This window comes from Carlito syrichta, unplaced genomic scaffold (genome assembly GCF_000164805.1).
Source record: "Carlito syrichta isolate Samal-C Ts95f unplaced genomic scaffold, Tarsius_syrichta-2.0.1 Scaffold301957, whole genome shotgun sequence".
Lineage (NCBI taxonomy): Eukaryota > Metazoa > Chordata > Mammalia > Primates > Tarsiidae > Carlito > Carlito syrichta.
The window spans coordinates 19,876-34,093 of NW_007246053.1; the positions used below are offsets into that span (position 1 = coordinate 19,876).

The 14,218-nt window shown below is 51.9% G+C and overlaps 2 protein-coding genes across 4 annotated transcripts in view; one reads left to right on the forward strand and one right to left on the reverse strand.

The window, feature by feature from the left end:
- CCR7 (C-C motif chemokine receptor 7) overlaps positions 1-9,890 on the reverse strand; it is a 12,005-nt gene extending 2,115 nt beyond the window's left edge. Inside the window, exons 1-3 of one of the 3 annotated variants that reach the window (XM_021711249.1) lie at positions 9,806-9,866; positions 9,009-9,010; positions 3,079-3,128 (exon numbers count right to left, since the gene is read on the reverse strand). In XM_021711249.1, the coding sequence (XP_021566924.1) occupies positions 3,079-3,120 (42 nt within the window). In that variant the 5' untranslated portion in view covers positions 3,121-3,128; positions 9,009-9,010; positions 9,806-9,866. Of the gene's footprint in view, positions 1-3,078; positions 3,129-9,008; positions 9,011-9,805 lie in introns of all 3 variants that reach the window. The other 2 variants (XM_008055810.1, XM_021711250.1) reach the window with 2 other exon arrangements.
- A 1,756-nt stretch (positions 9,891-11,646) lies between these two features.
- Positions 11,647-12,305, forward strand: LOC110595442 (peptidyl-prolyl cis-trans isomerase A-like). Its single transcript, XM_021711253.1, has one exon. The coding sequence runs from the start codon at positions 11,647-11,649 to the stop codon at positions 12,139-12,141; it is 495 nt and encodes a 164-aa protein (XP_021566928.1). The 3' UTR covers positions 12,142-12,305.
- The last annotated feature ends 1,913 nt before the right edge of the window (positions 12,306-14,218 follow it).

Consider the following 14,218-nt stretch of genomic DNA (forward strand, 5'->3'; position numbering starts at 1 on the left):
ACCCAGACTGGAGGCAGGGCCGCTCCCGGCCACCGCAGCCTCGACCTGCTGGGCTCCGGTGATCCTTCCGCCTCAGTCTTCTGAGTAAGTCAGAATTACAGGTACACGCTACCACGCCCGGCTGATTTTTTTATTTTATTGTAGAGATGAGTTCTCACCTGCCCAGGCGGGTCTTGAACCCACGGGTTCAGGCAATCCACTCACCTCAGCCTCCCAAAGGTGCGGGATTACAGGCTGAGCCACCGAGCCCAGCTCCAAGTGATTTCTTTTGGTTGGAAATCAATGTTTCTCAAATTTTAACTTCCACATGAATCACCTGGTTAACCTTGCTAAAATATCTATTCTGACTCAGTAGGCTGGGGTGAGACCTGAGACCCTGCATTTCTACTACTAAGAAGCAAGGTTTTGCCAGCTCTGAGATACTAGCCCTTACATGTGCTGACGGTGGACTAGAAATAACCTGGGCAAGCTGGTCTTGGTGGCTCAGCCTGTAATTCCACGCCTTGGGAGGCTGAGGTGAATGAATTGCCTGAGCCTGTGGGTTCGAGACCTGCCTGGGCAACTTGGTGAGACCTCATCTTTACAATAAATCAAAAAATTAGCCGGGCGTGGTAGCGCGCGTCTGACATTCCAGCTACTTGGAAGGTTGAGGCAGAAGGATCGCCGGAGCCCAGCAGGTCGAGGCTGCAGTGGCCGGGAGTGGCGACAGAGTGAGACTCCAACTCAAAAAAAAAAGAAATAACCTGGGCTTTGGGACCAGATGAGCCTTGAGCTGGCTAAACCCATTCCCTCCCTCTGAGCCTCAGTGTTCCCGTCTGTGAAATGGGGATGAGTCCTAGTTCCTTGATGTGGTTGTGGTGAGATCCCTAGCCTGGGTTCCAGCACCGTGTCACCTCCATGGGGCCTTTCTTTTGCCTCTGGAGACTCCATGAGAGCAGGAACATGTGTCTTTCCTCCTGAATCGCCTTTAGAAGCTAGTGGAGTTTTCCGGGGGGCTTATAAAATACCCCTATTTGGACAGAGAAATCTGCCTGGGGCCTAGAGGGGGAAGAGAGGAAGGCAGATTCTTTCCTTAAGAGGCCGGAAGCCCTGGATATGAGGCACACTGCTGTGCTCATGGGTGGCGGGTGACCCTAAGACACGAGATTCCTGGGGTCTGTAGAGTAGCCGGGGGCAGGACAGGAGCACCAGTAACGCCAGCCCAAGTGCCCCAGTGTGAATGGAGCGGCCTCCTCAGCAGCTGTGTCCCTGGAAGGAAGTGCAGCGCTCTCCCCCACTCTCCCTCTGTGCTCCCACCCGTTCCCCCCCACCTCTCTCTTCCGGCATGATCCCAATCAGCAGGGCTCAGCTGCTGGGGCTTTTTTTAGCCTGCCTGCAGGGCCCGGGAAGGTTCAGCAGCCTGCTGTGATTTTATCAATGAAGGACAGGGTGTATGTGCTGCGCCTGCCTCTGCACACAGCGACAGGTGGGCTGGGCTCATGCGGGGCAGGGAGCTGGGCTGGAAGACAGGCCTTGGGAGCCTCATGGTTCTTCCTCCAGAAACTGGACTTAGGACCTCAACCGTCATGAGTTTTTATGCACTCGGGACCAGAGGGACTAACCGCATCTTGGTCTGTCTTTCTCACTTCCAAGTTCTAGATTCATCGCTGTCCTGCTTGGGGACAGGGTGAGGACAAGATGATGTCCAGGAACCCTTTCTTTGGGCACTGCTAGTCAGTGGCAACCCCTTGCCCTCGTCCAGGCATGGCTGAGGCCTGGGAGCCCTGGAGGAGGCTGGCTGCCTCGGCCGGCCCAGCCATGGCCAGGCCTTAGGTTCAGGGTCCCTGGACACGAGGGGGCCTGAGCCTTTTGCGAGGGAGTGCTCCCAGCCTCTGGGAAGTGTGTTCCCCACCCCCCAGTCCTGCCTCCTCCCCTCCCCACCAGCCTTGTCATCTCTGCAGCCTGCGGGCCTCACACATCCTGCCCTGAGTACCCCTCCCCACGTGAAAGGAGAATGGGCCTCAGCCGCCCTCACCCCCCCAGACTTCCAGCCTCCACTGCCAGCAGTACAACCCCTCAGAGTCCTGGGGACAGGGGCGAGAGGGAGGGAGCAGGGATGGGGAAGGGGGCCAGGCCTTGGGCTGCAGCCCAATCTCCGGGGGGCCTCCGGGATGGGGTTGTGGGAACAGTGCCCAGCTTGGGGCCTGCCTCTGGCCGGAGCTCCTGGAAAGTTGCCCCTCTGGCCTCCAGACCCAGGGACGAGCCGCATTCTGAAGCACTGCCTCTCCAACTCTGGCTCAGCTGGGCCCCCTGCTCCCACTCCAAGAGCCCCCACCTCCAGCAAATGGGGGAAAGTTGATACTGAGAGTTACGCAGATTCTTCTAACTCCAGCACTGGGTGGGGCACGCTTTCTGTCTCCATTTTTGGGATTGAGAGATGGAACCTTGTAAGGCGGGGGTGGGGGGTGTCTTTGTCCCTTCAGAGTTCAGGCTTGCTGGAAAGTCTGTGCTCTGTCCAGCCCCCACCCCATCCGTCCAGCCCCCCCCCCATCCGTGGGCCCCAGCCTTTCTTCCCTGTCCTCACGGGGAGGCTGGATGTGTCTCCATTTCGCAAATGAAAACTGGGACTGTGAGGGGCGCCTTTGGCTGAAAGCTGGGGGGAGACGGCTTTGGAGCGATTGGCTAGAAACCTGGTCGCCAGACCCAGGGTTCTTTTCTCAGCTCACGTGTGGCTCTTACATACTTGGGCGTGTGTGCACGTGTGCAAAACCCCTTGCTGTTTGCAGCACTTCTCTCTCCAAGAACTCAGAGTCTGTGTTCCTGTCTCCTGAGTGGGGAGATCGGAGGTGGGGTGGGGAAGGTGGTAAGGTATTTCCCCCTATGTTTTAATCTAAGTGGAGTAAAGGAAGTTCAGAAACCATCTGTGGCTCTCCAGGGTCACTCAACAGATAGAGGGGGCGGCCATCAGCTTAATGAATGGCAGGTGGGTTTACCTCTGGGTTCTCTGTCATCTTCTAGCAAATGCCCCACTCCCCACCCTTTGGGGGATGGGGGAGATGTGGAGGAGGGAACGGACCTTTTCTTGGCTGAAAACCTCACCTGGAAAACGACAAGGAGAGCCACCACCAGCACGTTTTTCATTGGTTTCCCTGTAGGAGAGACAAGGCGAGAAAGTTATTGCTTGGCAGGGACAACGCTTTGTTATTAAAGCAAGCGGCAGAGGGGAGAGGTGGTGGGGGTGGGAGTGGGAGGTGGGGGGACGTCTCCTCCAAGCTCCAGGCCCCGCATTTGCTGAAAGAGAACATCAGAACCAGATTGTGCCTTTGAACACCTGGCCCGCTGCCCAGCATCCCTGTCCTCACCTCCCTCTTATCCTCCTCCACTCCCAGGTCCCAGAAAGAAGCAGCATCAGATGCGGGCAGTCTGGCCGCCCCCCCTTCGGGGCCCATCTGGGCTGCTCCTCGGGCCGGGAAGGCCTCTCTCACCCAGAACACCCCTCGCGGCTGAGCCTCAAACCCACCCTGACTCTCGGGCCGAGTGCCTTGTCCACAAGAGCGAGCCGTGGTGGGGGGCGCGTGTGCACGTGTTCTGCACTGCTTTGGTGTCAGGAGCTGCTGGCCGGGGGAGCATTTTCCTGGCATCCAGGTGATTGGACAACCACCACGCACAAAGCCTGAGTGTCTCTTGAGCAAGAGGGGCTGAGGAGACGGGACAATTCCACAGGGCTGGGTGGAGGGGGGAGCTACTTACTGGATTACGACAGGGGGGTGCGGCAGGGACTCATCGGCTCCACAACATTCCCTCCCTGGACAGTGCTCATACAGTACTGACGGCGTGTTTATGGGGCCTGTGCCTTGGCCTGCCTTGGGGACGGGGACCTCTCCCCTTCTACGTAGAGCAGGCCTGGAATCCAGGAGGTGCCTGGTGTTTGTGTGCTCATGAATAAATGAATGATAAACAAAGAAAGGAATGAATAAATGAGTGCTTGTCTTTCTTGCAAGTGATGGAACATCAAGGTGGCCTGGAGGACAAGGAGGGCACGGTGCCCTGTGGCCATGTGCAGGACGGAGGCTATTCCCTGATGTAACTACTTTTTTGGAGGGAGTTGAAATGTGTGCATACAATTTCTCTCTAACTTGTGTTCTAATCGGAGGCCTTGGGTAAGGGGTAGAAGGGAGGTCAGGTCAACTCGGGGGAGGGACATGCTCTTAAGGTCAGAAGGCTCTCCTTGCGTCTGAGTGGCAGATGGGATCCCAGGTTAGCACCAGACCTGGACCAGCTCAGTTCAGCTTTGCAGCTGAGTCTTATGTCACTTACCAACCTGGGAGCAGCCACGGGGCAGGAGTTGTGCCTGCTCCCCCCTGCGGCCCCCACCTGGTGCTCTGACCCTCCGTCGTCACAGGGGTGTCAGTAACTGCGATGCCCTGAGTGAGTACTAAGGCAGGACGCGCAGGCCCGTTGCAGCTTGGTCTCGTGGGGACAGGAAATGCCTGGGACCCCAGGCTGGGGGCCTTCTGGAGGCTGGGGAATCTCCTCGTATCCTTGGCCACAGCACCATCTGCTGGAAACCTCGCTACACGGCACCCAGGTTGCCGTGAGTTCATGTGTTCCTGGGGTTGTGTGACCAGGGGGATTCTGGGCTTGGGAGTTCCTCCGGGAAGGAGGAAGGGTATCAGTCCACATAAGTAAACAGGTGTTTCCCCCCTATTTCAAGTAAACTATCCCCCATACTACTGCTAGTCATGTCCTCCTAATGCTCAGCTCTGATGCCAACTCCCCCTGTGACTTCCCCCTAAATCCTTGGGGCTCTCTTTACCCAGCCCTAAAGATGCAGCCCCTAACACCTGGCCTGTCAGTCAAGCCTTCCACTGTCTGCACAAACCTGCCTTCCTGGCTGCATCTTCTATTTCTGGGGGCAGGCACCCACGGTCTCAATATCCCCAGCCTGTGCCTGAACATTTTCTGTCTGCTGGGCATGGCTCCTGGTAGCAGCATGGCTCTCCCCTCCCACTCCCCCCCTTCTCACTGAATTAAGCCCCCCCCCAGCTTGAGTCCACGTGGCTATGCTCAGCCACACTCTTCAGGGTTCAAAGCACCACCCATCCTTCACCGACTCATCCTGATGTCAAGTGCTCGAGGTTTCTTTTCTTTTTTTTGAGTTGGAGTCTCACTCTGTCGCCCAGGCTGGAGTGCAGTGGCTGCTCCTGGCCACCACAGCCTTGACCTGCTGGGCTCCGGCGATCCTTCCGCCTCAGCCTTCCGAATAGTCAGAATTACAGGCGCGTGCTGCCACACCTGGTTGATTTTTTTATTTATTGTAGAGATGAGGTCTCGCCAAGTTGTCCAGGCGGGTCTCGAACCCGCGGGCTCGGGCAATCCACTCACCTCAGCCTCCCAAGGCGCGGGATTACAGGCTGAGCCACCGAGCCTGAGCCTGGTGCTCGAGGTTTCTTTAAGCATGTAAATGTCTTTCGGTTACTCTAGAGAAAGCCCACTCTGACTCTCAGGAAGAAATGAGAAACCTCAAAGTTTTGATAAGTCAGAATGGGTGAGATTTGAAGAGCAAGAATTGTGTTTCTGTTTTACTCTGTTGATGACTCCTCCTCCCAGGCTCTGCCCCATTCCTGTTGCTGCTGCTGCTGCTGCTACTGCTGCTGCTGCTGTGTGTGTGTGTGTGTGTGTGTGTGTGTGTGTGTGTAGGTGACTTCTCAGTCCAGGTGTGTTGGAGATGGTGCATGAGCAGGGGTCTTGTAGGTCCAGGACAGGTGGTTTTCAAGAAAGGTAGCAGGGAACTCAGGGGAACTCTGGTGTGTGGCCTGGGTGCTTGGTCAGTGGCCGTGAGTCAGATCGTTCTTGTCTGTTACAAAGTCATAAAGCAACTGGTTGTCGGCAGTGGCTTGGGTGAGATCAATGAAATTGGGAGTCTCGGGGGTTATGGGGTGGTTGACCTAGATGCTGGGTGTTTTCTGAGTTCCTGAGTTTTCAGTAATGATCATCACAAAAAGAAAATTCCCTATAACTCCAAACCGAGCCCCCAGCGTGAGAAACTTCCTGTCGGGGAGGAGGGAATTGCAGGCCTGCTTTCTCCCCTGAAATTTCCCCCCCATATTTTTCCAGGCCCTCCAGGCTGCCCAGGAAATCATAGTGGCCATCAGCCGGGCCCCAAGAGCCACTCCAAGCTTCTTCCTCTCTCTTTTTTCTCTCTCTTCTCTTTTTGGGGCAGGAGGAAGGGAGAAGAAGAAGACAGAAAGCAGGGGGAGATCTGGAGACGAGGTGAGTGGCCCGGTGGATGCCTTTGCAGACTAGGGGATGGGTGAGAGCTGGTAGGACCTTGTCGTCACTACAATATCAACTGCCACATCTAGTGACAGGATCCACATCTATCGAGCTCTCACTACGCGCTAAACCATCTGCACGCACAATCTCACTTTATCCTCACAAAGCCCCATGAGGTAAGTGCTATTATCATCCCCACTTACCATTGAGGAAACGAAAGCACAGCATGGCAAGAGTAGTAACTTTCTTAGAGTCACACAACAGGCCAGTCCTGGGCTTTAAACCCTTTGACCCCGGAAACCACACTCCTGATTACTCTTTTGTGCTTCTGCTTAGTCTTTAGGTATTTCTTCCTCATAACATTGTGTGAGCTACCCCTGGTGCTTCTCATGACAAATTCCAGAACACAGAGGCCCAGAGAGTTTAAACCAAATACCTGGGACCACACAGCTGCTAAGAGATGGACTGAATGGGACAACAAAGCGTGGGCTTGTAAGGTCTTTGGGGACCCTGCCATGTGCAGGATACTTCAAGGAGCATGACTGGAATCCACCCCTCACGCCAATGTACCTGCTTCTGCTCCTTCTATCCCTGACACTCCTTGGAGCTGACCCCACCTCTGCCCTGACATGGGCTTTGCTGTCCCTTTGCTGCCACAGAGCGCCTTCCAAAACACAGTCTCCTCCTTTAATCCACCCAGTCGAAAAACAAAAATCTTCACTGCCTCTCCTCCACCCCGTGGCCTTCAAGATAAAGTCCAGCCTCCTCTGGGAAGCCACACAGAGTTCTCAGGATCTGGCCTGCTGTGCCCGTGGCCTCCCTCCCGTCTTCCTCCTTGGCATGGTTAGCCTCTCCACCCCGCCTTCAGCTTGTTTCTCTCCTGTCTTATGTCATTTGTCGGAGCTGACCATCCCCAGGACAACCTGCTTGGTGGTGTGGAGTTTTTAAGACATCAGATCTGAGTGCCTTTAGGTGGGGCCTGTCTGGCTCACTCCCCTCCCCTCCACTTCCTAGACCTTATGCCCCTTCCCTCTCCTACCTTCTTGGCCTCTGATGGCAATAGTTTGCCACCCCTGCCACGTCCTGGGCCCCTGGCTCCTTCTCATCTGGCTTGATAACTCCTACACACCCCTCAAAGCCCACCCTGAATACCTCTCTGACCCATGTTCACTATTCCCTTCTTGTCTTGCCCTTGACCCTGTCAACATTGTCTCTCCCTCTGCTGAAATGGCTTAGTGACCTAAGGTGTCTCTCCCCCCACCAGACCGTAGTCCTCCAGCAATGAAGGTTGGCTGGAAGAAAGTACCAAGCAGAGAGAAGGGGTTTTTCCAATGGATACCCCAGGTGGCAGCGTTCGCTCCTTTCCTCCCCAGGCAGGCTTCCAGAAGGCGGAAGGCCGGGAGGGATTGGCCTCAAATTCTTTCAGCCTCTCCCTCTGCCACTATGCATGGCTGAGCTGCGGGTACGCGTCTCTCACGAGCTCCTTTCTCTCGGCTTTGCTTTTGAGAATTTCGACCGAGCTCTTTGGCCTCATGGCTCAAAGGCGGGGCGGGTGCCTCAGAGCTGCTCATTCAAATCGTGAAAGGGGCCAGCTCAGCCCTGCTTCAGAGTTTTCATTTTGTGTAACAGAAACTCTGCCTTCTCACCCACCTCTTGCTCCCTGATGGGCAGATGAAGAGCCGAACAACAGTTCCTTGGAGACCCACACTCCCCACCAACGGCCAAGCGCCCGTTTTGAGCAAAGCTCGTCAGTGGCTTCCCCTCCTACCAGCATTCTGGGTATGATCGTTAGGGCTCCTGCCATTATTTTGGGTTTGGCTGTGGAGTGAAGGAGTGGGAGCATCCCTTCCTCCTGGAGCAGAAGTTGCCCTCCCTCCCCGCATCCAAGCTGAGACGTCTAGCACCCTAAGACCAGTCTTGGGGGGAGATAGACCATGGTGTCCTGGAGACAGAGCACGGGCTCGTTGAGCCAACTGTGCATTCTTCCCAATGCCCTGTTCAGTCATGTGATGGCTCGAAATCCGTGAGGGCGGGAGAATTTACACTACGGAAATTGGCAAGCGCTACAAATCCAGGGCCTTTCCTTTACCCTGGGGAGCTGCTTCCAAACATCCAGCAGTGCACACACCACAGAGCCACTGCTCGGTGTCCTTCCTGGAACTGACCTCTAGACTGGGAAGGGTCTCCTTGATATCTGCATGATGTCTGCACCCTGGGACTATGGTCAGGGGCAAAGGGAGCAGATGTCTGGGGAGCGGGATTAAAGGACAGTCTGGCTGGGAAGAGAGGAAGATGGAAGAGATTTTCAAAAACTAAAATCTATGGAGTTCTTGATACCATTGACTCATACCATTGACTCATTCATTCATCCTACAAACATTTTCCATGTACGTCCTCAAAGCATCCAGGGAGGCAGCAATGAAAGTATCGGACCCCGCCTTCCAGGAGTTCACAGTCAGTGAGAGGGTGGCCACCCTAAGCCTTTCGCAGTGTTTGCTGGGTCCAGACCCAGGGTTCAGGGCAGGTAGGGAGGAAGGCATGAAGTCAAGGCGGCTGTGGTGTGGTGGGGAGGGGTGTGAGGCCAGCACCGGGGAACCTTCACTTTTTAAAGCCAACCCCTTGCGGCTTTGAGGCCGCCGTGGTGCTTTGCTTGCTGGCAAGACGAGCCATCTAGGAAACTGGCCTTCTTAGCCTCAGCTGGGTCTGAGTCGACAGGTGAGATTCATAGATGAGGTGTCTGGAGTTGGATGGACCACTCAGAACCCCCTCTAGTCAGGATTGAGGTTGGGCCAGAGGTGGGGCTTTCGAAAGCGCAGAGTTGTCTGCCTGTGCCTGGTGGAGCACGGGAGGTTTGCTCAGGGGCAGGGGCAGGGGCAGTGCTGACTTCTCCAAGATGAGCACCCCTCGCCTTCCCGTTTCATGTTGTCCTCCCACTCCTCAACTTGCAAGGGGCAACGGCCAAGCCGGAGCAAAACCAGTAGGATGTGCAGAGAGAAAACAACCGCAGCTCGCGTGTGCACGGCACCGTTCCATTCACACAGCACGGTCACCTTTAATTTGCTCTTTCTCACGGCCCCAAGAGGCCAGGGATTCAAGCCCCGAGGTAGCGGGGCAGAAAAGCAGGAATCACAGAGCGAATGGAGAGTCCTGAGCCTCTGGGGAGAATGTCCCCATGTTGAAACTGGTCCCAGAGGGCTTTGCCCATCACCCCCAAGCTGAGAACAGGCTCTGCCCAGATTGTCAAGCCCAGCCCCGTCTCTTTCTTAGGTTCTCGCTGTTTTAGAAAGAAGTGACCTTGGGCCACTTCTCCTTCCTGACACCAGGAAGGTTACCCCCTTCCCCAGGTCTGAAAGGACAGGTGCACCCTTCCTAGGACAACAAGGGGGCTGCTCTGGAAGCAGCCACCGATGCCCACCCAACCAGACTCAATTTTTCCGAGAGCCTCACCCCCCATGCCTCCCACCGCCATCCTGCACCCCCATTCCACAGGGTCAGTCTGGGTGTCCAATCCCCTGGAACGGTTCCCTCTCATATGAGGAGGTGTACTCACCCAGGTCCATGATGCTCTCTGGGCGGTGAAACCACACAGGAAGGCTGTGCCCGGCCTCGCACTACCCCTGTCTGGGGAGGAAGTGGTGGCATGAGCCCCTTTTAAGTAGTGAGAGGAGCCACCCCTTCCCCGCCCCTCCCACCCCTGCTCCTCCTTCCAGCCCTCACTGCTTTACGTAGGGCCTCTCTAGTGCCTTTTGACACAAAGGGTTATGAGAAAGGTGACGGAGGGTGACAGCACCAGTCGCTGGTCATAGGAGCCTGAATCATTAGGTTATTTACATTCAAAAAGCCCCCTGTGCCACCTGGCAGAACCGAGACTAAAGGCCATTTACTGATTCAGCAAATGTTTATAGCACGGATATCATGGGCCAGACCGTGGGTTAGATGCTGGGGAGTCAGAGATGAGAGGAAGAGTGTCCCCATCCTTCCCTTGGCCTGCTCAGTGTCACGAAGGGCTTCATTTCCTAAACTACTTTCCTTCTGACTTCTGGGGAGGTCTGGGAGGCACTGGCACGTGTTGGAAAGTAGAAGGGAAGTGATGTCCCGGAATGTATCTTTTTGCTTTTCTTTTCCTTTCCCTCTTTTTAATGACAGACAGCTTTATTTTATTTATTTTTTATTTTATTTGTTTTTTTGAGTCAAGATCTCACTCTGTCACCCAGGCTGGAATGCAGTGGCACGATCATGGGTCACTGCAGCCTTGACTTCCTGGGCTTAGGTGATCCTTCCACCTCAGCTTCCCGAGTAGCTGGGACTACAAGGTACACACTACCATGTCAGGCTCCCCACTCCCCTCTGCTCTTTTTTGTTTGTTTGTTTTTTTGTAGAGACGAGGTCTTGCTATGTTGCCCAGGTTGGTCTTGAACTCCTGGACTCAAGCAATCCTCCCGCCTTATTTGCTTGCTTTGGCCTCCCAAGTGCTAGGAATTACAGGTGTGAGCCACCATGCCTGGCCAATGACAGTTTTATTGAGATGTAATCCACATACCATAATATGTACTCTTTTTTTCCCTTTTTTAAAGTGTAGAATTCATTTTTGGGGGGTATATTCACAGAACTGTGCAACCATTACCACAATCACTTTTAGAACATTTTTCTCATACTCCCAAAGACTTGTAATCATAATGACCCCCATCTCCCTTCCCTTCCTGCCGACAGTCCCTGGCAACCACAAATCTACTTTCTGGATATTTCGCATAAATAGAAGTCTACCATATGTGGCCTTCCCACCCAGCTTCTTTCAGTTAGCACATTTTTAAAGTTCATCCATGCTGAGGTATGGATCAATTCTTCATTTCTTTTTATGGCTGAATACTATTCCATTGTATGGCTATATCCCATTTTGTTTATCTATCATCAGGCGGACATTTGGGTTGTTTCCAGTTTTTAGCTACTATGAACGATACTGTTAGGAATACTTGTGTACAAGATTTTGTGTGGACATATCCTTTTATTTTTCTTGGGTGTATGCCCAGGAGCGGAATTGTTGAGTCAAATGGTAATTATGTGTTTAAAATTTTGAGAAACTGTCAGATTGTTTTCTAAAGCAACTGCATCATTGTATGCGCCCATCAACAACAGGCAAGGGTTCCACATCCTTACTCAACTTGTTCTTGTCCATCTGTCTGATCCCAGCCATCCTAGTGGGTATGAAGTGGTATCTCATTGTGGTTTTGTTTTGTAATTTTTTTCTGGTGAACACTGATGCTGAGCATCTTTTCATAAGCATATTGACCATTTGTATATTTTCTTTGGAGAAATATCTATTCAAATCCTTTGCCTATTTAAAATATTTGGGGCTTTGAAGACGCCGCCGCCTTGAGCCTTTTCCCATCAGCCATGGTCAACCCCACCGTGTTCTTCGACGTCACCCTTGACGGTGAGCCCTTGGGCCGCGTCTCCTTCAAGCTGTTTGCAGACAAAGTTCCAAAGACAGCAGAGAACTTTCGTGCTCTGAGCACTGGAGAGAAAGGATTCGGTTATAAGGCTTCCTGCTTTCACAGAATGATTCCAGGGTTTATGTGCCAGGGTGGTGACTTTACATGCCATAATGGCACTGGCGGCAAGTCCATCTATGGGGAGAAATTTGATGATGAGAACTTCATCTTGAAGCATACAGGTCCCGGCACCTTGTCCATGGCAAATGCTGGACCCAACACAAACAGTTCCCAGTTTTTCATCTGCACTACTAAGACTGAATGGTTGGATGGCAAGCATGTGGTTTTTGGCAAGGTGAAAGAGGGCATGAATGTTGGACAAGCCATGAAGGGCTTTGGGTCCAAGAATGGCAAGACCAGCAAGAAGATCACCATTGCTGACTGTGGACAACTCTAATAAATTTGACTTGTTTTATCTTAAACTACCAGATCATTCCTTCTGTAACTCAGGAGAGCACCCCCTCCATCCCGTTTGCTCGCAGTATCCCTATAACCTTTGTGTTCTCGCTACAATTCTTTGGGTTCCATATTTTCCTTATTCCCTTCCATGTCTAGTTGGATTGAAGAGAAATAAAAACTAAATAACAACAACAACAACAAATATATATATTTATATATATATATATATATATATATATGGAGATTTGTTTTTTTAATTGTTGAGTTGTAAGAGTTTTTTTTTTCACTCTGTCGCCCAGACTGGAGTGCAGTGGCCACTCCTGGCCACCGCAGCCTCAACCTGCTGGGCTCCGGCGATCCTTCCACCTTAGCCTTCCGAGTAGCCGGAATTACAGGTGCATGCCACCATGCCCGGTTAAGTTTTTGATTTTATTGTAGAGATGAGGTCTTGCCTGCCCAGGTGGGTCTCGAAATCGCGGGCTCGGGCAATCCACTTACCTCAGCCTCCCGAAGGCGTGGGATTACAGGCTGAGCCACTGAGCCCGGCTAGGGTTTTTTTTTAATATTCTGGGTACAATTCCTTATCAGATATATATTTGTAAATTTTTTCCCCATGCTTCGGATCATCTTTTCACTTTCTTGATGGTGTCCTTTGAAGCACGAAATTTTCAATGTTGTTCAATTTATTTTTCTTTAGTCACTGTCATATCTAAGAAACTGTTACCTAATTTAAGTCCATGAAGATTTAGTCCTACAATTAATTTAATTGAATTTTTTTGAGTCAAGGTCTTACTTTGTCGCTCAGGCTGGAGTGCAGTGGCATGATCATGGCTCACTGCAGCCTCAACCTCCCGGGCTCAGGTGATCCTCCCGTCTCAGTCCCCTGAGTAGCTGGGACTCCCGGGGCACACCACAATGCCTGGTTAGTTTTTTGTTGCCGAGGCTGGTCTTGAACTCCTGAGCTCAAACAATCCTCCCTCCTCAGCACTTCAAAGTGCTGAGATTACAGGCATGACCCACCATGCCATGCCCTGCCCTTAGTTTTTCTTCTAAGAGTTTTAGCTCCGATCCATTTTGAGATAATTTTTGTATATGGTGTGAGGTAGAGGACTAACTTCATTTTTTGGTATGTGGATAGCTAGTTTTTCCCATATCATTTGTCGAAAAGACTGTTCTTTCCTCACTAAACTCTCTTAGCCCCCTTGTTGAAAAATCAATTAATTAATTGTAAATGTAATGGTTTTTTCTGAACTCTCAGTTTTATCTTATCAATGCATATATTTGTCCTATGACAGTACCATATTGTCTTGATTATTATAGCTTTGTAGTAAATTTTGAAATTGGGATATATGACTGCTCTAACTTATTAATTTTTTTTTTTTTTGAGTTGGAGTCTCACTCTGTCACCCAGACTGGAGTGCAGTGGCCGCTCCCGGCCACCGCAGCCTTGACCTGCTGGGCTCCGGCGATCCTTCCGCCTCAGCTTTCCGAGTAGCCAGAATTACAGGCATGCGCTACCGTGCCCGGCTGATTTATTTATTTATTTATTGTAGAGAAGAGGTCTCGCCAAGTTGCCCAGGCAGGTCTCGAACCCGTGGGCTCAAGCAATCCACTCACCTCAGCCTCCCAAAGCATGGGATTACAGGCTGAGCCACTGAGCCCAGCTTAACTTATTTATTTATTTATTTTTAAGATTGTCTTGGCAAGAGTCACTTGTCTTGTTTCCGATCTTTGGGGAAAAACATTCAGTATTTCATCAAGTATGCTGTTAGCTATGGGTTTATCATAAATGACTGTTATCATATTGCCTTCTAGTTCTATTTTTAATTCCTGGGATAAATCACTTGGTCACAGTATATAATCTTTTAAGATATGATGCTGGATTTGGTGTGCTAGTATGTTTTTGAGAAAAATTTGCATCTATATTTAAAGATCTATTGTTCTATAGTTTTCTTGTGATGTCTTTGTGTGATTTTGATATCAGGGTAAAATATTTATCAATTTTGTTGATTTTTTCTTTTTTGAGTTGGAGTCTCACTCTGTCACCCAGACTGGAGTGCAGTGGCTGCTCCTGG